The sequence below is a fragment of the Budorcas taxicolor genome, chromosome 22, assembly GCF_023091745.1.
Source record: "Budorcas taxicolor isolate Tak-1 chromosome 22, Takin1.1, whole genome shotgun sequence".
In the NCBI taxonomy this organism is placed as follows: Eukaryota; Metazoa; Chordata; class Mammalia; order Artiodactyla; family Bovidae; genus Budorcas; species Budorcas taxicolor.
In genome coordinates, this window is record NC_068931.1 from 24,175,607 (window position 1) to 24,201,818 (window position 26,212).

Here is a 26,212-nt window from a genome sequence, read left to right on the forward strand (position 1 = left end):
GGATAGAACAGAAACTCTTTCTCTTTTTTTCTTTCCTAACTCTGCACTGGCAGCATCACAAAATTCATGCGAGGACTTTATACCTGGAAACCCCACAAGACTGCCTGCCCTACTTGTAGCTGGACAAACTGAAGACTAGAAAAAATAAAATGTTTTAAAAGGTACAGGAATATTATTTCTATGTTTTGCTTGCCTGATAAAACTATGCAAGCTAAAAGCATAGTTGAAAGCTAATCTGCCAGGTTTTAATTCAAACAGTTTAATGGGACTTTTCAGTCGCTGTCGCTCATCTACCTCTACTCTCATTCACACTCAGATTCCCAAACTCCTCCTCCAAAATATTTTACTGAGAAGGCTTGGGACCCAAGGGATTACAGGTCATCACCAGTTAGCCCTCGAGGCTAGAGGAACTGCTGAGTGCATCTCAACAAGACTGGATGGCAGCCTCTTTTCTCCAAGTCCCAAGCTGTCCCTTCCCCTCTCTCTTCTTTTTCATTCACCATGAGACCCAACAGTGTGACGGAACTGGAAAATATGGACTAAAGCTCATACTTTGTGAGCAGGGCTGCTCAGAGTGGGAAATGACTGAGCGCCTGAGCACAGCACTGAGATGAAGGCATGGGTGACATTCCCCCCAGCCTAAGTACTAAGCCCCTGACAGCTACACAAGAGGGCTTTGAACTTTAGCACAAGACACAAAAACAGGAGAAAGGAGAATGGACTCCTTTAAAAAAATTTTTTTAATTTTACATTAGCGTATAGCTGATTAACAACATTGTGATACTTTCAGCTATACAACAGAATGATTCAGTCACACATATATATACATCCATTCTCCTCTAAACACCGCACCCCACCCCCACCCCGCCACCATCCAAGCTGCCACATAACATTGAGCAGAGTTCGCTGTGCTATACAGTAGGACCTTGTTGGCTATCCGCTTTAAATATAGCAGTGTGTACATGTCGATCCCAAACTCCCTTCCCCCGATAACCGTATGTTTGAGCAGAATGCAATCTTGACTCTGTCTTTATTTCTAGTCTCACACCTGGTCATCTTCCCAACTCCCACCTCTCTGATTCAGCCAGTCGAAATCTTGTGGCATTTCCTGAACACACAATATTCGCTGTATTTGTCTCACTTGCTCTGACCGTCCCTCTTTCATCTTTCTGCCTAGCAAACTCATCTTGACAGACCAAACTCAAACAGCTTCCTCAAAGCTTTCCTGACTATTCCCATCTCTGAGGAAGACTTACTCTTCTCCTACCCATGCTTTCTTGGAACTTAGTGTTATGAATTCATGTCAGTCTCTCAGATACTGTTGCCTGCATCTGCCTTATCACTCACAGGCCCAGCAACTTGAATACCTACTTCTGTGCAAAGACAGGCACAGAGCAGTTGATCCATGAACGTTAATTAAACTAAACTGTCCAATTTGATTTTTATGAAATTTGTCTCAAGGATCTATTTCTTTTCCTTAAAAAAAAAATTGGCTATGCTGGGTCTTCATTGCTGTGCAGGTTTTTCTCTAGTTGTGGTGCTGCTGCTGCTGCTGCTAAGTCACTTCAGTCATGTCCGACTCTGTGTGACCCCATAGACGGCAGCCCACCAGGCTCCCCCATCCCTGGGATTCTCCAGGCAAGAACACTGGAGTGGGCTGCCATTTCCTTCTCCAATGCATGAAAGTGAAAAGTGAAAGTGAAGTCGCTCAGTCGTGTCCGACTCTTAGCAACCCCATGGACTGCAGCCCACCAGGCTCCTCCTTCTGGGATTTTCCAGGCAAGAGTACTGGAATGGGGTGCCATTGCCTTCTCTGGTAGTTGTGGTGAGTAGGGGGTTATTCTTTGTTGAAAGTGCTTAGGCTTCTCATTGCAGTGGCTTCTCTTATTGCAAAGCATGGTCTCTAGGCAATTGAGCGTCAGCAGTTGCGTCTCTAGAGCACAGGCTCAGTGGTTGTGGTGCACGGGCTTATCTGGCCTGTAGCATGTGGAATCTTCCTAGACCAGGGATTGAATATGTGTCCCCTGCATTGGCAGGTGGATTCTTAACCACCAGACCACTAGGGAAATTCTAAAGTATTTCTTTCTAAAGTTAACTTTCAGTTACTGTTTTTAACAAGAATTCATGGAAGGGGAAGTCAGCAAAGCACAGTTGTTGTTGTTGTTGTTGTTTTTTTTGGTCGAAAAGCATATATACACAAATGAATTTTTAAAATTTGAAAACAGAATCTTTATTAAAAGATTGCACGTTATCCTAAGATAAATTAGGGAAAATATGAAAACCAAACTGAAAAAAAAATCTTATGCAAGTCCGTGGCAGATCTATGTGAAGTGTGAAAGCTAAAAGTGTTAGTCGCTCAATCGTGTCTGACTCTTTGGGACACCATGGACTGGAGCCTGTCAGGCTCCTCTGTCCATGGAATTCTTCAGACAACAATACTGGAATGGGTTGCCATTCCCTTCTCCAGGGGATCTTCCCGATCCAGGGATCGAACCCAGGTTTCCTGCATTGTGGGCAGATTCTTTAACATCTGAGCCATGTGGGAAGCCCCATGACCTGCCACTAAATGTAGATACATTTCCTTTTGCTGTCCTTACTTGTTGACTTATTTCAAGAGGAACGTCACAGTCTGGAGGTTTCGTGTGGTAAAATAAAAATAACTATCATTGAAAAGTCAAAATTAGAAATGACAATGCTTACTTGAAATGTCAGGAGCCGTGTGGGGGCAGAACCACAAAATAGCCCAGGATGTGGGCACAAGAGTCAACGCAACAAAGATATTAATCATCATATGTCTCATTCATCTACATACGAAGTGACTGGCTACCTGAGGTAACCAGGGTTCAAAGGGCTAATGAAGGCAGGAAAATGAGCATTCCTTGATCAATTTCATTTCTTTCAGTTCTTCCTCCAACTACTTCATTTCAATTTTCTCAACAAACAGACACTCTCAAATCAAAACAGTTTTCCATCAAAGTGATCCTGTATATGCTATAGGCTTAGCAGAGTTCTTCTAAACTACAAAAATTTAAATCAAATAGCACACAGTATATGAGGATTAATAATGTGGAACTGTGATGTTGGAGAAGACTCTTGAGAGTCCCTTGGACTGAAAGGAGATCCTACCAGTCCATTCTAAAGAAAATCAGTCCTGAATATTCATTGGAAGGACTCATGCTGAAGCTGAAACTCCAATACTTTAGCCACCTAAAGTGGTGCGAAGAGCTGACTCATTTGAAAAGACCCTGAAGCTGGGAAAGATTGAGGGCAGGAAGAGACGGGGACGACAGAGGATGAGCATCACCAACTCAATGGACGTGGGTTTGGGTGGTCTCCGGGAGTTGACGATGGACAGGGAGGCCTGGTGTGCTGTGGTTCATGGGGTCACAAAGAGTCTGACATGACTGAGCGACTGAGCTGAAACTGAATGTGGCACATTGTTAGAATTCAATTTCAAAAGAGGGCTGGATCTTAGAGGAGCTTAATTGTTTATTAATCATTTATTCAATTGCAACACTTTTATTAAACACCTTCCTGCCAAGGACTGTATAAAATGCAGAGGTATAACAGTGACTAAGACCTAAGACCTGACTTTGAGCCCTTAAGTTTTCTTAAAAGTACTTTTTTCATAAAACAATGGTATAGGGCTTCCCTGGTGGCTCAGTGGTAAAAAAAAAATCCGCCTGCCAATGCAGGAGGCATGGGTTCTATCCCTGATCCGATAAGATCCCACATGCCACAGAGCAGCTGGCCCATGCACCACAAATACTGAGCCTGTGCCCTGGAGCCTGGGAACCGCAGCAAGAGGACTCACCGCGAAGAGAAGCCTGCACATGGCAACTAGAGCCCAGCCCCTACTCCCTGCTACTAGACAAAAGCCCTCACAGCAATGAAGACCCAGCACAGCCAAAGATAAGGAATGATAAAAAAAAAAAAAAAAGGTTTAGAACTATTCCTTGTGCCTGAAAAAACCAACCCTATGAACCTGCTGGCAGTGATAACCAAAATTTGTTTTAAAGGATCAATAAGTGGATAATTCAAAATTATCCCCAGATTGGCAAATAACCCCAAAAGTTTATGTTTGAACTGTGCTATGTTTTATGTGTCACACTTACATTTGAAATTGTGCATATCAGATACTCTGGATATAAACAGCAGCAAAATACATGCCAAAAACTGTTGAAGATGACTTAATGACAACCAGACAAAATCATTTGATCTCAACTAAATATTTCCAGGACTCCATTTCTTTCAGGAAAAAGGCAACTCCTTAATCCTTTTTGGATTCAGACTGAGGAGAACCGCTCCTCTCAGAGCAGTTCTTATTCCAAGATATGTTTAGGTATCTAGATTTAAACAATTTCCCTTGTTGCATTACAAGAAAACATCCAAAGGGTATAAGAGGTGAGCAATTAAACAGAGAAATAACAGCAATAAAATAATGGAAACAGCAATTTTCCCCGCAGACTTTCAAGAGAGGCAGTGTCTAAACATTGTAAGTACTGGTATTAGATAGTATTTGAACAACATTCTCTATGAATAAAATACAACTAATATAACTTGGATGGTGATTTCAGTCATGAAATTAAAAGATGTTTGTTCCTTGGAAGGAAAGCTATGACAAACTTACACAGCGTATTAAAAAGCAGAGACATCATTTTGCTGACCAATGTCCATATAGTCAAAGCTATGGTTTTTCCAGTAGTCATGTACAGATGTGAGAGCTGCACCATAAATAAGGCTGAGCACTGCAGAACTGACGCTTCAAATTGTGGTGCTAGAGAAGACTCTTAAGAGTCCCTTGGACTGCAAGGAGATCAAACCAGTCAATCCTAAAGGAAATTAACCCTGAATATTCATTGGAAAGGCTGATGTTGAAGCTCCAATATTTTGGCCACCTGACGCGAAGAGCTGATTCATCGGAAAAGACTCTGATGCTAGGGGAAGATTGACGACAAAAGGAGAAAAGAGCGGCAAAGATGGTTAGACAGCATCACCGATTCAATGGACATGAGTTTAAGCAAACTCCAAAAGACCATGGAGAAGAGAGGAGGCTGGTGTGTCCATGGGGTCCCAAAGAGTCAGACACAGCTAAGCCACTGAACAACAACAGTAACAAACTAAACTTTACTATACAGTCTGCTATATTAGGTCAACAAGCCCTTTTCTTGGTCCGAAGAGGTCTGCAGAAAAGAGAGCAAAAATTAACTAGGAGGAAGGACGAATCAGATGATTCATGATTATACCAGGCATGTGTATCAGTAAGAACGTGCTCCACAAGACGTAATCATGCCAGACACATTAATGATTTGGGTGGCAGATATCACGCACTACAAATGACGGTCATCTGATATCCCAGACCTAGATGTATTGCAATTTTATTGCAATATCCTCAAATAGTTCACAAACACATTGGTTTGTATCAGACCAGACAATGAATTTCCACAAGTAACTAGGAAGAATAGTTTACTCTTGAAGGTATAGGAATCCCTCCTAATCAGCACTCAATTTATCACCAGGACATTTTAGTTGGATTAGTATCTCTGTATATCTAGACAAGAAACTCAGATAAGAAAAGAGAAACAAAACCAGAAATGATAATATTTAATAGAAAAAGCATACATATCCCATAAAGTGAAGCCACTCAGTCGTGTCCAACTCTTTATGGCCCCATGGACTGTAGCCTACCAGGGTCCTCTGTCCATGGGATTTTCCAGGCAAGAATACTGGAATGGGTTGCCATTTCCTTCTCCAACATATCCTATAACCACCTAATCCCTCCTATCATAGAACCGATAGAGAATCCACTTAGAATTATGGAAAATAACACAATAAGCTGCTTTGTGTGATGGGGGGGGGCGGTAATTAGAAGCTATTTCTCTTATACCCCACAACATCTGTGATCTACATGGCAACAAGTTCCTGAAACATCTGCTCCGAAATACAGCAACCCATCTAGAAAATGAGAAATAGAAAAAAGCAGCCACAAAGAATATCATTAAAAGGTTGGTATAGGTCAAGGATAAGTGCTTCATTCATGGGCACTACTAATGACTTCATACTTCAACATAGAAAGCATAACTCCAGTGAATAAGAAAGGGAGTTAGACAAACAGATGGTTAACTGTTTGAGAAATGGTTATACCCTGTCACTTTAGAGAAAAAAGAAATGATGGATTATCTGACATGACTGAAAAAAGTACTTCATTTTAAAAGCATGGATTCTTTGTTCCTCTCTATCAGTCACAAACTGTATCAGTCAAGAAGAAATCTGACTCTTTGGGATGAGTAATTGGAAGAATACATTTAATTTTGGTTTTATTTGAGAGGGACTTCGCTTTTATCATGAGATCGTACTCTATTTCCAATCTTTATCTCTATATTATGAAATATTTCTTTCCTTGAACAAGAAAAGAGGGGAAAGTACACTTAAATGGGTCACTTTATCTACACTTAAAAACTTTTTTTTTAACTCCATGACTCTTGGACTGTTAAAATTCACCAAAATCCATTTACACAGGAACAAAGTTCAGGGTTCAAGGGGAAATATGTAAGAAAAAGAGGTCCCTAATGGGTAAAAGAAATGGAAAATAGTATCTATAAGTCATGTTTGAAAGAGCTGGGATAAGTTATTTGGAGGAGTTAAGATGAAGGGGGTGGGAGCTAAGATGATGCCCAGCTGTTCTCCATCATCAGAGGGGGGGAAAAGGAGAAAATTGGTTTAATTAAAAGCTCCAGAGATTTCAGCATAAGGAAAAAATTCTTGACTATAAAGGTTATCAAAAACACAGAGACACAAATATAAAGAAGACTGTGGGATTCCCATCCCTTTGGGCATTTACTATTAGAATAATGTCTACTTGAATTGACTGGTTTAAGTAAAATGCTGACATGAGAGAGATCCAGGCCTGTGTGAATCTCTGAAGTCCCTCATACTTCCCCTGAACTGTGAAGGCTGTGGGCTGGGATGAAAGAAAGGAGAATGAGAAAGAGTGGGCAGAGGAAGTTTTATATCCTGCCAATGGTCATTTCTGACTGTGAAGAGTATTCTTTTTCCTCTGTTTTTTCTTCCATGTGTAACTAAAACAACAACATTTTCACACACTTAAGTTTCCCTGGGCCACCAATGTAGAACAGGTGTCTCTAGGAGCCAACAAAGCTGTTAACGATAATGCAGACGTTGGATAAAAGACAAATTCGCTCAACCTGAGAAAAATCAGGGGACCTGACACAGTCGCTGAAAGAATTCCTTCCCTCCCACAAGAGTCTCAGGAATGGCTGTCAGGGAGAGATGGATGATGAACACAAAGAAGGCTCATGTGTCATCTGATGTAAAATCACACGTGAGCAGTCACAGGCAAGCTCCTGAAAAAGCCCAGCAACACCAGATCAATACCACCGCGAGCAGAGACACCCAATTGTGGGGCGACCTCTTCAAAAGTTACTTGAACACATCCTTCAGAGCTCCAGGGTGCACACATTCTCCTTTCCCACCCCTTGTATAAAACTGCCAGGGATAAACTGTCAGTGTGACTACTCCCAGAGGGCGCCGAAACCTTCATTAGTACCCTTCTCACTTCCTCCAGGAAGCTGCTCATCTGGGTGTAATTGATGTCTCAACTGAGATCCTATCCACACACTTCAGGCCATTTTAAAGCACTTTTCACTTTTGAAAAAAAAGGCCCCTCAAACTGCGGGCTCTGAGCCAACGCAAACAAAGAGTGAGCTGAATAATGTTTCATTAAGTTAACATGACTCTGCCAAGAATCATACAATCAGAAACCCGCTTATAAAACTGGCCATAAGGAATAATGAAAAGGGACCACATAAAATTCTGCGAACGCTAGAATCATTATTCACCCCGGGATCTGAGGACTAAAACATAGGATGTGTGTTCTCTATAATCTTATTCCTTAAATAGAGACTTTGAAAATACTAATTCTCCAGCTAGAGTGCTGCTTCCTCCCTGAAAGCCATTAGGGTTAATAACAAGCAAAACCTTTTTTGATCTCTATGGATGAAAATTGTACATTCTCCAGTTTCCTCATTTTAAAAGATTAAGTAGGATGGCTGCTTTGGATTTTAAACATAAAATATATTATGGCCACCAAAAGAGAAGCTCATTTTTTTTCTTTTTAATAACAATTTATAAACAGAAGGGGAAGGAGGTGAAGACGATCTACTGATGGTATCATTTCTATAAAATATGTATGGTTTTCACAGCCAGCCATGTATTGTAAGTCAACTTAATATGTATAAGCAAACTCATAATATACCAATGTATTATGTTCAGAAAGCAACTCAGATACAAACATAAGCATAAATCTCAGACTAAAATAGTCCACGAAATTCTAAATATTTTCTTTGGGTGACATAGATCTTTACTTATACAGACATAAATGGTCATGGGTTGTCAACAAAGATATATACATCAAGTGATTCTCCTAAATCACTCTTTCACCTCTTGAGCTAAGCCTATAAAATGTGAAGAGTTTACTTTCTTGAGTCTCTAATTCTTATTAACTTGAAAAACTGTTTAGGAGTCAAAGAAACCTAATGCACAGCTCGAGTTTTGTGTCTTGTTAATTCTAGAATTGAGAATATATTACCTTTCCCATACTGTAAAAAAAAAAAAAAAAAAGCAACCAGACTTTAAAATAAAATAACTTGGCGAAGCGTCTATCATTTAAAAACAAATCTGTTTTGCTGGCCAACGGACTGCAAGAAGAAAGCAAACGCATTACTGTTATTATCTTTATCTAAAGATTCACATGTCACTGGAATCAAGCTACAAGACTTCTTTCCGGTTACCAGCTTCCGTAAAGCGCTTTCTTTTCAAATACTTCTCTGAGTTTCCGTTTAGTGGTGTAACACATGTCAACTAATCTCTGTTCATCTGAAATAACTCTATGGTAGCAGAGGCTTAGTCTCAGGACTGTCACAAGGGTATCTTACCAATTGCTAGTTATTATTCACTTTAATACTATTCACTCTCTCATATCCCAAAGGAGGAATGGGAAAAGGAGAAAAGAATAAACATTTAAAAAACAGATGGTGGGACCCTCCTCTCCCCTGCCCTCTCTCCCAAGGCCCCCACAACCCCACACTTCCCACCTTCCCTCTCTAATTATATTTTCAAAGCGTATTTGTACAGCTGTAAGAAGTGTGGAAATTATATCCATTCTAACTGCCGGTTCAAACACCTATTAGAAACCGAGTAAGTAAGGAAATCATCTAAACCAGTTCAGCTTCATGGCATTTATTACTGATTTGTAAGAAATCATGTGGTAGCCCATGCCTTCGTTTGGATAAGCCGGTGGTTCCTCCTTATCAAATTCTCAAGTTTAGCATCAGAACAGAGTTGGACAACTGTTGCAAAACTAAACTGCACCAGTGACTCCCGGGCTAAGAGTGTTCCCCAAGGCTCCAGGCAGGGTCACATAGTGGTCAGAGCCTGGCTTTTGGGGTCACTCACATCAACCTGAGCATGCCACCCGAATGAAACACTGAACCTCTAAGCCTGTTTCCTTACTGGTAAAAAAAAAAATAAATAAATAATAAAATTAAAAGTATAAACAAAATAAGAATCAAAAATAGAAAAATTCAATCAAATACAGCAACAGAGCCTAGGAAGTCTGACTAGCTCACAGGAGAGCTGTCAGCATTAATCAGTCTACATGTAAACAGTTCACAAAGGATAGGCGTTGTGAGCACTCAACATATTTTCAGTATCGAGGTTTGAAAATCTATCCTGGGGTTAACGGACTGTACACAGAAGTATATGGTATTCATATAGATAGGGAACACACTCGTTCTACAAGAAGCAATTGTGGTTTGCAGTAAGATGTAAAAGTGGGCAAGTCAAGGAACACTCAAGGAAATAAGCTATTTACCATTCTTTCAGTGATTTCTCAAAGCAATTTCGTTAGTACAACTTCAAAGAGAGATCAGGAAATCCAGTTTTGGTCCCCATTAGCTGGAGATGTGTGGGTATGTGCTCTTTGGTGAAGTACTCATTCACATTTCAAATTAGGGGAGTTTGCTTATCCCTGTTGTGGTTTAATTATTGCCTAAGTGCTTTCACCCTGCCCTGGACCCCTTCAGAGCCACTAAAACCCTCCCACTCTTTCTTCTGAAACTCAGGATTAGTCATTAGCAAAATCTGATTGACCTGGCCCTCGCCCATGGACACTACTTCCCCTGGAACCTTCTCAGGTAGCAGCCTGTGTCTTTCCCACACATCTTGTATTGCTGGGCCTGAAAATGGGACTCCTGACCTCTATGCTCCTTCCTGCTCCTTAAACGCCTCCAGCATTGTATCTCCAACAGTCGGTTGTCAACAGACTGTTCTACCTTTCTGTAATTATCTACCAACTCCTGGGTCACTCCCTTTCATCTCTGGACGATTTCAGCTCCTAAATATCACACCCTTTCAATGCTAGTTCTGTCGTAACCGTTTCAATATCCACACAGATGATTCTCTACTACCACCAGCCTTTACAACATCCTTGTGCGGATAAGAAAAGACAATATTTCCTCCATGTTGACCCTGCTCCATCTCATGACAGGAAGCTGGGCAAAGGAAGGGCTGCTCAATTTCAGTCACTGATGCTCACCTTGGCCAGGACACTCTGAAGAGGGCCCACACTACCTAACCATTCATAACAGCCTTCAACCTCCCCTCCCTCTTTCTTCTCAGCTCAGACACACCTCCCATAATCCACTCTAGCCTCAGGTTCAGGGCCTTCCCCAGTGGCTCAGGGGTAAAGAATCTGCCTGCCAATGCGGGAGATGGGGGTTCAATCCCTGAGTTGGGAAGATCCCTTGGAGAAGGAAATGGCAACCCACTCCAGCATTCTTGCCTGGGAAATCTCATGGACAGAGGAGCTTGGCAGGCTACCATGGGGTAGCAGAGAGTTAGACATGAGTTAGCAACTGAACAACAACTACAACCTCAATTTCATATATTCCACTCTTAAAGCATCTATCCTTCCAACTCATTTCCTCTTGAACACCAAATCAAACGATTCTTCTTCCCTAAGGAGACCTCCACCTCCTCCTTCATGCCATTCCTCACACAAATGTGCCTTTGCTCAACCCCCACAACCAGCTTAAATTCCACAGAGATGGGTCTTAATGCTCCATGTCACGCACCCTCAAATCCCGCACCCCTCTCTGGCTTCATCATTCACCCCTGGCAGAATCCCAGCTCTGGTCCACTTCAACATCGGTCTACTCTGCACTCACAGAGTGGTCCTGAACGTGACTGGAGAAAAATGCACAGACATGCTGGCTGTTCTCACGTTAAATTCAGGACCAGCAGTCTCAGAACTGTCCTTAATGATGTCAGACCCAAGACAAACATGTTTTCTATCTTCTCCTTAGATCTACAGAGCTACTTCTCCATCTTCACCCGTGGCTGAAGAATTTATTTCCTATTTCACTGAGAAAAATGGAGCATTGGGAAGGGAACTTGTGCAGCCCCTCCCCACATACTCACCTGCCTTCATTTCTATCTAGCACGCTCATTTTTCCTACTGCTTCCTTACAGCACCAGTCAATACTCCTGAAGAGTGCCAATCCCTTCATCTGTGATCTCCTTCCCTCTCATCCAATCAAGTACATGGCAACAGGACACCTTCCTCATCAAAACCTCTTCAACTGGATTTCTTCCCAGCAGTATATGATTGTTTTCACATTTATCTCTCATATTCAGAAAACTTTCCTTTCTTTCACTTTCTATTGCAGCCATTTCCCCATTTCACTCCTTCCATTTATCTCAAAAAACCTTGAAAGAATTGACTACACTTGGGGTCTCCCAATTTCTGTTCTCCCATTCTCTTGCACATTACTCCATTTGTGCTTGCGGTCTTAACGTATGATAAAAAAAAGTCATTGCCAATAATGTCACAAAACTAAATGCAATGTTTTATTCTCGGCCTTCATTGTAAGTTGACATGGAGAGAGCAATTGACACATTTGAGTTACCTCCTCCCCAGACACACTTTCTTCACTGTTTTCAGAACTGACAACATAAGTTGTCTGTCCACTTATCCTCTGTTTCATTTGCGGGTTCCTATAATCTCTCCTACCTCTTAAATTTCAAGTACCCCAAGCTCAGTTTTTGAGCCTCTCCTCTTTTCTATCTGCCTTCAATTTCTTGGTGATTTCATCCAGTTTCTTATCTTTAAAGCTCATCTATAAACTGACCACTTTCAAATGTATATTTCCAGCAAAGTCTTTCCCATTAATCTAAGACAGACAAGTCCAGTTATTTAACATATTCACTTGGATGCTGAAAATTAATTTCATGTTTAATATGTTCTACACTGAGCTCCTCTGTCAACATCCCCCACCCCAAACTGACTCTCTTGCAAGTATTCCATCTAAGTTAAAGAAAATAGTTCTACTTGCTGGCATTCAAAACTCTGAAGTCATCTCCAACTCCCTTCTTTATCTCATAACTACACTAATTTCAGCAGTTCCTATTGGGTCTACCCTAGAATTCACTTACTTTTCATCACATTCATCGCTACTGCTGTTGTTCAAACTCCATCATCTCTTATCTAGACTACACCAAAGCTTTCTAACTTGTCTCCCCGTTTTTGTCCTTGTTCTCTTATATATGGTTTTTTTGTACTTAGTGATCCTGCTAAGGCCTGAGATCATTGTCCTTCTAGCTCAAAACCCTGCAGTGGTTTAACATCTCACTCAAAACAAAATTTTGTGTCATGGCACTCCAAAAATTCTCTGCAACTGTATCTTACCATCTTCTCCTTTGCTCACTCTGGACTCCAACCACACTGGCCTGATGTTTCTGGAACATTCCAGGCACTCTCCAGCTTTAAGGCCTTTATAACTGCTGCTTCTTCTGTCTAGAACTCTCTCCCATCAAATGCCTGTTCCCTCACTCCCTTGGGTCTTTTCTCAGATGTACTTCTCTCTCGTTCTTATCTCCTTATTTAATTGATTTGCCCCATAACACTTGTCAGCACTAAATAAGCTGTAAATTTCACATATTTATCTTGCTTATTGTCTGTCTCTCTACCAATATACAATCCATGCGAGGTCTCTTTTTGTTCTTCTTTTTAACTGCAACAACTATAATGTTGAGAACAGCACTCAGCACATAGCAGAAACTCAATATATATGTTGATCTACATTAACAGAAAGTAGGTGGGAGAGACAGGGAGGTTGCAAGTGTTCATGCAAGCAGGCAGTACAGCAAGAGGACCCAGTAAGATTCCCATTCGGCCACTGAAGGAGAATGTGCCCCATTCACTAGGCCTGCCAGAAATCCAGAAATTGTCCTGCATCTCTGCTCTGTTCTCTTTCTAAACACAAGGAGATGCCAAAGTTCACAGCACTACCGTAATAGTGGTGGGGGGTTTAGTTGAGTTTTCAAAAGGTACAGGAGGAATACGGACATCAAATTAAATGAAAGCTGGTTTAAAAAAAAAAAAGTTTACAAAGCTGATTTCAGTCATTTTACTAAGACAAGAATCTGTGTTTCCTATAATAATTCAGCACCTTGGCTACAGGTCAGATGGCGCTGAAGCAAAATCAGCCTCTAGGGGACTATCAGAAAGACACCAGTTTAAAGGGCAGGAGTGGCTAGTCAGAATACAAAGGGACTCCTACGACCATTAATGAAATGAATGGCTTTGGGCTATTACTGAAATATGATATTTCTGCAAGGATCCTTTAAGGTTTGTTTGTTTAACGGTAATTTACTGATTTCTATGAGTCCACCTACACAGACTTTAATGACACAGTCTTCCTCTCAAAGCATGATATGGGTCCACTTGGGGGACCAGTGAGTTAGGTTAAAAAAATAGAAAAGAACAGCAGCTTTTGTGGAGCAAAGATTTGCCAAAACTGCAGTACAGAAATTACATACACCAACAGATCATAACGCAAGTCTTGAGAAAGTTAAAAATGAATCCACATGGACAGAATTCAAGTGGAAAATGCCCCCTTAGAATTCCAGAAGGGTTGTTCACTTTTCAAAAGCATTTCATAAGAATATAACTCATTCGGTCCCTGTTTCACTGTGAGGAATGTTAACATTAAGCTTAATTTATTAAAGACAAACCTAGGAACAAAGTTATTATAAAACTACTTGGGATCACAGGAAAAATCAGCACAATCAGAAACCAAGCATCAGCCGAGCCGTCTCAAGCCTCACATAAGGATAAAACCACAGCAAACCGCAGTAAGCCTCTCACCTTGCACAAGAAATATAATGATAACACTCCAGAATACTATGCAGGGAAATCCATACTGTTAAAAAGCAAAATAAGGCAGAAAGCAAACAACTGAATCCTTTTCTTAGGTGCTAACCTTTAGAACTGTTTAATGATAAATGGTGGCAAAAACTTAAAATTGTATCAATAATGGTAGGGAACTCAATTAGCAAGTTATTGGAACTCTACATAACCTTTAAGAGAACAGGATTTCTATCTCAAAATCTGCCACACTTACCTCCATTTCCTTCCCCATTGGCATTGGCCTCCGCCATCTCTGAGCCATCCAATTCAGACTCACAGCCTAAATCCAAAGTTCCATCAGCTGAGCATGATGACTCCTCTTTCTATATTATTTTAAAAATAATGATTTATGGAGATGTATTAGCAATGGAAAACACTCAAAATATTTCCAAAGCCCTAAGGAATTATCAAAGTTACTTGTGATTTTAAATTGCAATACTGATTTATTTTTTAACATAAAACCACTCCTTGGAGGGGGGTGGATTACTGGGAAAAGCACACTGCCATAGTTGATTTTTTGGGGAGATAACCTTTAAAATCTACACAAAAGACAAAGTTTCTTTTTGTCATATGTTTCTCTTTTTCTCTCTACCCTGTTCATTTTAAAAAATGGCTTTACAACTTGGATGTAATCATAAATTAACCCCCAAGTAGCTACAAAAAATAATAAATAATACAAGTCTTTTGATTAACCTGTATTATTTTCTGAAACACACACATAGAACAAGAGCCTGATGCTTAAGAGCTGAGAAAGAATCCCCACTTCTTTGCCAGGTATAACTTTTATCATTCAAAATAAAACAGAGGAAACTTCTCAAAGGAAATTAATGAATTTTAAACATAACCCATCATTTACTAAAGCTGATACTTTCAATTTATGAGAAAATACACTGATTTTGCACGTTCTAAGTTATACAGCCATTTGTATCAGCTTTTGTCCTCTGGAATCTGGCATCTTACATGGCATTTCCATTCCAGATGTAAATGGAAATTACACTAAAATCATTAAGACTTGGTTATCTGAAGCTTTTAATTTCTCTGTTCTTCTCATACGAGTAAAAGCTTTTATTACTAAAAACTTCCCAGAGATCACCGTTTCTTTCAAATTTGAGTAACATTTAAAACAGCAAATTTTCAAGAGGAATGGGTACATTTCTTATTTTTATAAAAGACAGACATACAGGTGTGAAGCTGGTGTATCAATGTGTAATCATCAAATCAAATAGTTTTTTGGCAACTGTGATCATCTTAAAACTTTTGGCTGATGAACCATGGCGTTCCTCCATGTAAATTTTTAAGAATCAAGAATTTCAAGGAAGCCACAACCATTTTCCATTACTATATGTTAGAGTGAAACCACAGATATGCTTTCTTTAAAGAAGAATGTCATTGTTTATTCTTAATATGAAATCATTTTTAAGACATCTGAAAACATTTAAAAGGCAAAGGGATCATTCTACCCCCTCACCCAAATCAAATTTTGTTTACCTTCACATGTCTGAATAAAGGCATGATACATAGTAATAACAGACATAATATGCAGAACAGTCCAACTTACTTTGAGAGCATAGAGGCCTGACTTCCCAGGGATTTTGAAGAATGTTCCATCCCCGATTCGCGTGTTAGTGTGAAGCATTGCATTCAGACAGGCTAATGGAGAAGTTCCACTAGAAAATAAAAGTGAGCAAAAAATGAAGCAGTCTGAGACGCAGTTTCTGGGGCAAAACCGTTCTCAGTCTCTTGGGGGGAAAAAAAAAAGACCCTCTTGCATGCCTTTTTAAAATATCCTCCCAACCCCGAAAACATCTACATTACAATAACAGGCCAGTCCAGTTTCGCCAAAGTTAATCAGATGCATCTGTCTTATAGGCTTCAGGCAAAAAGTCTCCTGAATTGAAATTATGCTTTTATTCATAAAGCAACCAACACTATATTTCAAAGAAACCAAAGCCCAAACGTTTATGTGGCGTTATTTTGCAAATAACACCATGAAGCCTCAGGTTTTAAATATTACAGACAAGTTGATGGTTGCACTTGAATGATCAAATAAACCAAGTTCAAGGACAGCTCCATCCTATAGGTTGAAAAGCAACAAAAGAATAATAAGAAACCAGGCAAGAACTGATTTAAAATTACAAGTATTTAAGTTACTCATGGGATTGCACTTCTCAGAAGGCCAAGTAAAAATCTATATCTATGCTTCTTCAGTGACATTCTTTCCTCAGCTCTTTATTTGTCAAATAAAGAAAACATGTGTTTGGGAATCCTACCCAGCTAATGATAATGTTCTGCAGTAAAGAAGTAAGTGACTGAACTATAAAAACAGATTTTTTTTTAAAGGAATCAAATGGTATTAAATATTGATTAAAATATCAAAACACATATGTACAAACATCTTTGAAATGTATTCATATAATTAAAAAGATGTTTATGAAACGTATAATACATATATATTTTCTGGGGTAACTTTAGAACTTCTTTTGTGTTTTGTTTGTAAACTGATATTTCTGTATACTAGAATTTAGAGGTAGAACTGTTACTTGCATTTAATTATGTTTCCATATATACTTTACTTCCTAATACGCTATAAGTTCAATATTTGGTTGAATCAATACAGATTAGAAACCCTATTCCCCATCTCATTCACCCAGTTAGGGTTCTGTGTATATAATCCAAGATATCCTTGGACAAGAGAACCTTTAGGATATCAAGGTTTCGAAGTTTGAATTTCTGTGATAGAAACATATTTTTATGTGACTAAACTAAAAGTGTTCTAAAAACCAAGACTGTCCCATCTTTTACTTACTATGAATGCTCACCAATAAAATGGAAAAAGCCAAATTTGCTGAGCTGCCACAACATACTTACTAGCCAGTCAGCATATATACACATCATGGTCATAAAGGTTTATAAGTATTCTAATAAGAACACTTTATTATTTTAGGAAACAGTTTCTCTATGCCAACACATCAGTACGTTTCCATTTGGTCTGACAGGAAGCAAGAGCCCTAGCATAAATTTGGTCACAGAACAACACAGAACAGTGAAGTACACATGGAAACAAGGCTGGGAGTTTATGTAATAGCTTTCCTCTCGAAGCTTCTACAAGCCTACAGACCTCATTTCATTATTTTTCCTCACAAAAGATGCTCTGCTCATATGTAAAGTGGGCCAAGCATTCCTTATAAAGTAAAATACATTCATCTCCCAGAAATAGCTGTCCATGAATAAATTTCAGATAAACAAGGCTATACATGTTACACTGAACACTGTAAAATATATATTTTCATCATTATTCTCTTCAGAAAAAGCACAGACAATTTGAAGCTAGGAATTATTATACCAGATTTGTGGAGCTTTAATTTGGCGAAACTGTCAGAAACACAGATTTTTTTCTGTAGGGACCTAGCAAGAAAATGTTACCACTACAAGTAAAATAGAATTCTATACATATAAATGAAACAATATGGTTTTGAAATATAAAAATACTTAATACTACTAATTGTCCACATTTCAAACCTCACACACATTCTTCCTTTTCTTCTTTCCTAAGGTCCTAATACACACAATTTCAAGAACTCAGATTTAGAATTTTAGAGAATAATGCAGATTTAAAGACAACTAAAAAATACAGAATAAACATAATTTAATATCACTATAATTTACATTTTCTTTCTAAGGTACAGTAAACCAAAGATAATGGTGGAAGATAAACTGACTACTAAATAGTTTAATGCTATGCTTGTTTCAAACATAAGTGATAATACCCAGTTTCATATAAATAATAAGCTCTGTTGAATATGGATATATTATTAAACTATATTGTTTATTAACTCAATAAATTCAAGATTTACTGTGGAAATATTTTAAAAATATATAATTTATAATCACATGACACAGATATCCAAAAGTCTCAAAGACTACTGTCATTTTCCCCAAAACAAAAAAGAAATCCACTTTATTTTAAAACTATACATTTGCATTTCAGAAGAATTAAAAATATTTTGCAATCAAATGCAAATTTTACTACTCAGGCTGATTAGTCACTTAGTTTTAAACATATCAATTGCATTTCTTCATAGAAAAAAATCAAATTAAATGGCCCATTCATTTAAAAACTGTAAAACTTTAGCATTGAAAGAGGAAGTGCTTACTAGAAAGGTAACTTTCATCCACTGCATATCCATAGGAAAGTGAATTTTAAAAATCTTTCATACCCTTTACTTATTGCTATCATTCTCAACATTTCCACAGAGTCTAGAAATTGTGGACTGCTTTCCCTGAAAAAGTGAATGTCCTAAGTAACTGCCACTGAACAAGAATAAATAAAAATCTCATTAATGTATTTCTATTATTTTAATATTCAGAAAAAATAGATTCAGCAAGTGTATGGAGGCCAGCTTTAAGAAAGATATAAATATATATTTATATATCTGTATATATTAAAAAACACAGTGTCTTATTGTGGGTATAAAAAAAGATGAGGCAAGTATATGTTAAAAGTCTGTATTCTTAGAGAGCATAGACATCTTCTATGTAATATTCCTTATTTTTAAATTAAAAAATATTTGCTCACAATGCGAGTTAATTGCCTAAGTCAGAATCTGAAAGCAAAAAATTCTGGAATAGACTATGTGCCTGTGTATACTGTATATGACATAATAACACATCAACATTTTAATTCAAAAATCTCCAAAATTTCAAAAGTTACTTACTTTCTAAAAGGATGAATTGGAAGAATTGCGGTATCCCATTTATAAAAAGAGAAAAAAAAAAAGGGAAAAAAAGTTAGTTTTCCAGCTTAAAAATGCAATTCTACATCCCACTATTTCAATAAATAAGACAGTATACAAGAAACACACCAAACTCTTAGATTTGGCTGTAAACTCTGGAGGACTGGAGTAAAAGGTAAATTCCACTTTCTTCCCTACACTTCCATAATGTTTTCATTTTGTCTAGAATGCTCATATATTGATAGCACCATATTGGGAATATAATTAGAAATAAACAATCAGGACACTATTTGTCCCCAGTTCCTTTCTTTCTGCCATGCCCTGTAACTAGGCCCTTCCCTATACACCTGCCAGGATAGATACACAGCTTCTTCTATTTGTTTGTCTTCCTCCCTAGACTGTAGGGTTGTGGAACCCTTCTGGCTTGTTTTCATTTCCCACAACCCCTGAAGCAGAACGGGGTGAAATTTGGAGGCAGGGGAGCAGGCATAATTTAAACTGTCTAGACATCAAAGAACCCCCAGAGATGCTTTGCAGAGCCCCAGTGCTGTGTGAACTACAGAAAAACCATTGCTTTATCACATCAAATTGCTGACAGAACATATAAGATTTTACTAATAGTGCACACTTGGTGAAGAGAATGGATAGCCTGTCTATTTTAATAATTTTTAAAACCAGAGAAAATACCTGGGGAATGCAATTGGAAGGATATTTAGATACGACAAAGAAAACATCATTCCTTTCCATAGAAAATTAACAATGCTTTATAAGGCAATAATTAAGTAATCCAAATCTTAAGCTACTTTATTTTACTAAGCATCTCTTCATAAAAATTTCAGATGAAGCTATTTCCTGAAAACATTTTTAAATCTTGCTTTGTAATCTGGCGAACACTGAAAAAAGTAATCCTAAACAACGTTAAGTCTAAAAATTCAACAGATTTAAGGAGTGATTATTAAGCAGCATTATTCATCAGTTACTGTGCTAAGTCCTATTAATACAAATTAACTGAGCCAATTTTATATTCACTCTTTAAAATACATTAATAATACTTCAAGTATTTTCAGTGTCGAGAGCCAGGAGAAAATGTCTTAATTTTAAAGAATATATTTTTAAGAGGAAGTTATGTGGACCTCTGAGATAGAAGTAATGTTTCAGTTCTTTATACAGAATATTAGTATTCATTATGTGAAAATTAATTGTTTACTTAGGATTTGGTCATTTCATTTTATATATGTTATACTTCCCAAAAATGTTTTTTAAAATACTGAAAAACAAATAATGCACCCTTGGCTTTATGCATGTGCTTACATATTCAATGGGCAAGTCACTACTAGTGGAGAAGAAAAAACTATTTCTACCACGGAATGTGGATAAGTCTTAAACACACATACACACAATTTATACCAGTTGATAAATCGGTAACCTATATGATTAAAAACTATCCTAGAAAGTCAAGGCCAAACTAACTTCTTTTTATTTTTTTGAAAGGCAAATAAATTAAGCGTTTATTGAGTACATCATTATTTTTTTTACTTAATTTATTTATTTTAATTGGAGGCTAATTACTTTACAATATTGTAGTGGTTTTTGCCATACATTGACATGAATCAGCCCTGGGTGTACATGCAAACTAACTTCTTACTCTAAGAAACAATACTGTTAGTCTGGAACACTTGAAAATGATTGGAAAAAAAAACTTGAAAGTTAGAGTCCTATATACATATACATTATCTGAAGAAGCTCAGCATACAGAATATTAAGACCAAAAAAGAATCTACAGAAAGTCTGAAATTTGATTTGGATGATGAGAACAGTGTCTCAAATTTCACAGTACCTCTTGGATCACTAGTGAAAGTTTTTTAATGGGCACTGACATATGACAAATAATAAAGATTTAAGTTATAAAATGTAAGTTTGATTCCAAGTTTTGCAGGTGTAACTGAGACTGCAGTTAAGAATCTCACTGTAGTCAACTAGCTAAGAGATACAGCTGAAATCTAAATTCTACTCTGATTTCAAACCCCATGCTGCTGCTGCTAAGTCGCTTCAGTTGTGTCCGACTCTGTGCGACCCCATCGACGGCAGCCCACCAGGCTCCGCCGTCCCTGGGATTCTCCAGGCAAGAACACTGGAGTGGGTTGCCATTTCCTTCTCCAATGCATGAAAGTGAAAAGTGAAAGTGAAGCCGCTCAGTTGTATCCAACTCTTAGCGACCCCATGGACTGCAGCCTACCAGGCTCCTCTGTCCATGGGATTTTCCAGGCAAGAGTACTGGAGTGAGGTGCCATATATAAACATACAAAAATAAACAAGAACAACCAATTAATTCAAGAGATGAGTCATTTAAAATGAAAATATTTTGCATATTTCTTTATAAAGAATACCTACATGCTTTTCATTATTCAATGTGTCTGTAGGGTAAAATTGGAAACATAGCTGCAATATTCTTTTACTAGGTATGGATATTGAAGCAAGAAATAATTACCAAGTGACATATGTTGCACAATTCTTAAATTTAGAGAAACAGTTTCAGACTCCAAACCTAAACACACATCTCTGATTGGCTTGAACAATGTAAAATTATATTCTTTGGGGAATATAAACAGGCATTTGAACTTAGACCTTTTATCCACTTTATGGACACAATGAAGCTACCACTAGATAGACTACAGTGATTCCTATAGTCATGTTCACTAAACAGACCTTTTGTTTAAGGAGACAAGAATTTCAAAACATCAATGCAAGGACAAAAGTTTGCTTAGTATTATTTTAGAACAGTATCTATAAGGAAAATTAAGAAATAGTCCTATAAAAATGTAAGCTAAAGCATATAATCTAAATTATAATTTTTAAAGACCTCAAAGTAAAATATGAGGTGATCTGGTTATCTTTGATTATAGACATTAAGGGAAGGATATACCACATGTATAGCTGGATACGAGGAATTGTATGCATGTCGTGATGGGCCACATTACCACTGCTACCCTAGGAAAGGCAATGCAATACAATGAACGAGACTCTAGCTTCTGAAGCCAGTTAGCCTGAGTTCAGCTGAGGATAGACCATTTACTAGCTTTATGACTTTAGACTTCATTTCTATGGGTCTCAGGCTTCACAACTACAAAATGTGGATAACAAAGGTCACTATTTCATAGGGGATTATTCTGAAGATTTAATGAGTTAAAATACATAAAACACCCAGAATTGTGTCTGGCATACTGTGTGTGTTTAAAAATTATAAGTTATTACTATGTATAATAATAACAAATTATTATGAAAGGAAATCAACTCGGAATATTCATTGGAATGACTGATGCTGAAGCTGAAGCTCCAATACTTTGGCCATCTGACGCGAACAGCCGACTCACTGGAAAGACCCTGATGCTGGGAAGCATTGAGGGCAGGAAGAGAAGGGAGTGAGACAGGATGAGACGGTGGGATGGCATCATCGACTCAATGGACATGCTGCTACTGCTGCTGCTAAGTTGCTTCTGTCGTGTCCGACTCTGTGCAACCACACAGACAGCAGCCCACCAGGCTCCTCCATCCCTGGGATTCTCCAGGCAAGAATACTGGAGTGGGTTGCCATTTCCTTCTCCAATGAATGCATGCGTGCTAAGTCGCTTCAATCATGTTCAACTCTGTGCGACCCCATGGACAGCAACCCACCAGGCTCCTCTGTCCACAGGATTCTCTAGGCAAGAATACTGGAGTGGGTTGCCATGTCCTTATCCGCAATGGACATTAAGTTTGAGCAAACTCCAGGAGACAGTGAAGGACTGGGAAGCCTGGCATGCTGTAGTCCACGATGTTGCAATGAGTCAGACACAACTTAGCAACTGAACAACAATTATGATAACTACTATGCCCCAAAATAACCAACATCTAAAGATACAAAGGATGGCAAATGGAAAGAGATTAAATATTCTGTAGTTTAAAGAACTTATTCAGGTAAAGTTTTGTTTAATTTCATTTTTGTTTCATTAGCAAAAATAAGTGAAGATATGCAAGTGTATACATTCCTTTCCCATAGCCTTTCACATGTGATTAATACTGAAAATAACTTATTCAGTAGAGAGAAAAGATGCTAAAAATATCTATTATTATAGATGCCATTTATTGAGCATCTCTATGTGACTGGGCTTTCACACTATTATCTATATTCCTTACAGTTCCCATAAAATGTAAGCATGATCCCTAGTTTTACAGATGTAACCGAGGCTGAGAGGTTAAGACTCAGAGTGTAGTCAGATAACAACTAAGTGATACAGCTGAAATCCAAATTCTACTCTGATTTCAACACCCATGCTCTTTTGACTACCCCCAATTCTCTGTCTATAGAGTTGTTTCTTCCACTTAACTAACCTTGGATACCACAAGTGAATATATAACACTTGAGGGAAACACACAAAGGAAAGCCAGATGCCAGAAAAGAATAAGATGTTGGCTTCATCTTCATTTAATATTGTCTGTAACAACGACTCCTCTAGGGTAAATTCCAAATAATATAATGAAAGAACCAGATTACAGAAGATGACATTGTTGGTTGTCTTATTCAGGTAATGCTACCCTATGAAAACGAAGGAAGAAAGACCTTTGAGAGAATATGGTTAAGAATTCAGACCCATAATTGAGATGCCTCTTTGCAGAACTAGATCATTAAAGAATAACACAATCCATTCGTTGAATAAATATTTATTGAGCACATTATATATGTGAAGCTAATCTTGAAATAAATTTGCACTCTTGACAGTGCTTTGCACAGAACAGAAATGTAGGCTGGGCTGAATTGAATTCTCTGAATACATATGAAATGACAAGGGATTCAGGAGAAAGGAGCCTTGAAGCATGTGTCACAAAATGAAGAAAATCATTCGGAATTTAGATGTTATCCCTAATTTATTCTAGGGAGGCAACTGAGATGCAATCACTTGTGGATTTATTCTATCATCAGCTCCAGCGCAGAGGCAGCCAACCCATGGTCTTTGATGGCTTTTCAGGACTTTATACTACTTCCCTACAACTGTAGTCTCAGAGTATTTTCACTTAAGCCAAAAAAATATATATATATATAAAATAAAACAGTGGATTTCATATATTAAAGAACAGCACTGTCAGCACAATTGGTATGATAAAACAGGTTTGTATCAAAATGTTAATTTCTGTATACTACTTGCAGCTACTCATACTCACACTCTCCCACTTTTTAGTAATGGCCAATACCACAGCATTTCTGAATGTGCGCTATGGGATGTTAGTTCCAAGTGCGCCTCAAAAAAACTGTCAAAGGAGTTTCAGAAAAAAAATGCATTCTCCTCTTGCAAACTCAGCAAATATATTAACAGTGTACACTAAAATCTCTGAAAAATCTTACATTAACTCCAGAAACCTGCTTAAGTCAGTGTTTCCTAAGCATATGTAATTTAAAAATCTTTTCCACAATAGTATGTAGCAACATCTCTGATTATAGTATGCCAAGAAAAATACTTGAGGAAATGCCGAACTATATTTATGGTTAGGGTCATGAGGAAATAGTACCTAGCGGTCATATTCCCAGGAACATTTAATTGTATTAGCAAGATGCTTCAAAATTATTTGAAAAGTATATAAAATAGTTGTTTCTCTGTGTAAAAATAATGGAGTGTGATTGTTCTTCCCTGTGTAGACTTACAAAATTGAAAAGCATCCAGGGACTTCAAACAGCATTGAAAAATTTACAAACAGTATCCATATATAAATGAAAACATATTTGCAATATCATATTACCTGAAATGAAAGTCATCATACTTATCTCTCCCAGTGGAGAGCTTCCTCCTGACTCTGTTTCTCTCACTCAATGAGTATGGTCTTCCTCTTCATCACCCAGAAATGAAGCATTTCTTAGACTAGTAGAATTATTCTGCCTCAACAAAGTTCATCTTTCAATTTACATTTTTCACTTCCTCACAGCCTAATTCAAACAATCTTTACATCACAAGAGGACAGTTTTAGAAACCCTAGCCCTACCCCTGCCTTCAATGTCTGCCTGCTGCAATTCCATCTACCCACAGGTGCCAGGGCCATGTTCCTATTTAAAAGACAAAACCAGATACAATGGTGCTCAGGCTTCAGGCCTTGATGTACACCAGATTGACTGACTGCTTCTTTACCATCTGTACTTTTCACTCCCTACCAAAGGAAGCACAGAGTCATTAGGATCCTCTACGGTAGGATCCGCAACCCCTTCATCTCCACCTTCCCCAACTCTCAGGTTACTCCCCAACCCCAAGACTACTCTCCTCTAATCTGATGCAACTCAGTAAACCGTGTGCCTCTGCAGTTTCCCATCTCTCTGTTTTGGCTCCTCTGGCATCCTCTGCCTGGAAATGCATCCCACTCTTTGCTCCATTTTTCACTCAAAACAAAGTGTTTAGCTACCACCTGTATGGCGACGTCTTCCGTGATACCAAGGTGTCTCCCTCACTGTACGGCAGTCTCAACACCCTGGATATCCCTCACAGTTTCCTCTCATTACAACCGTTTATGCATCTAACTCTCCTACCCTTAAAACTTCCAACAAGTTTGGGAATGCCACGGGGGACAGACACATATTTATCTATCCTTTATTATTTGACAAGCAATCCCAAGGCACTCAGAAGGTGTTTGTTGAAACGAACATAATCATTGCTATAAAAACTGTTGCAATCACGGATCTGTGGACATAACACCCACACACTGAACAGCCTCTATAGTCTATTTAAACTCCTGACTACAATCATGTGTGTCAAACAGCCAACATATCACACAGGCTACGTAGTAGCCATATTATATTTGCACGCTCTGCATTCCTGTCTCCTAGGAACTTTCCTTACTTTAGTTTAGCCATCACTGAAATGGTCCTGACTTCATCAGAAAGGCTAGCCTTGGTAACTATCTGGCCAGATGGTAGGACTTTGAGTATCTTTGGGGAAGCATATAGAAATAAAGGGAATGAGCATACATTATTTTCAGTAGAAACATAAGCTGTAAAGGGACAAAAAAAAAATATTAGCTAGGGACTACCTTCACCTCGACAAGCAGGGAGCCTACCAAGAACAAAACTAACCACAGTCAAGCAGAGCAAAACAGAGGAAGAAAACATGGGGGAAACAATGGCATCACTTGGACTCCTGCATTATCCAGTCATGTTGAAGGTCAACTGGATGTCCACGTTAAATAACCCAACAAA

At 38.3% G+C, this 26,212-nt stretch overlaps 1 protein-coding gene across 1 annotated transcript in view; it reads right to left on the reverse strand.

The window, feature by feature from the left end:
• ASXL3 (ASXL transcriptional regulator 3) overlaps positions 1-26,212 on the reverse strand; it is a 194,157-nt gene that overhangs the window by 106,382 nt on the left and 61,563 nt on the right. Inside the window, exons 4-5 of the mRNA XM_052660207.1 lie at positions 15,828-15,936; positions 14,484-14,592 (exon numbers count right to left, since the gene is read on the reverse strand). Coding sequence (XP_052516167.1) covers positions 14,484-14,592; positions 15,828-15,936 — 218 coding nt within the window. The remainder of the gene's footprint in view (positions 1-14,483; positions 14,593-15,827; positions 15,937-26,212) is intronic.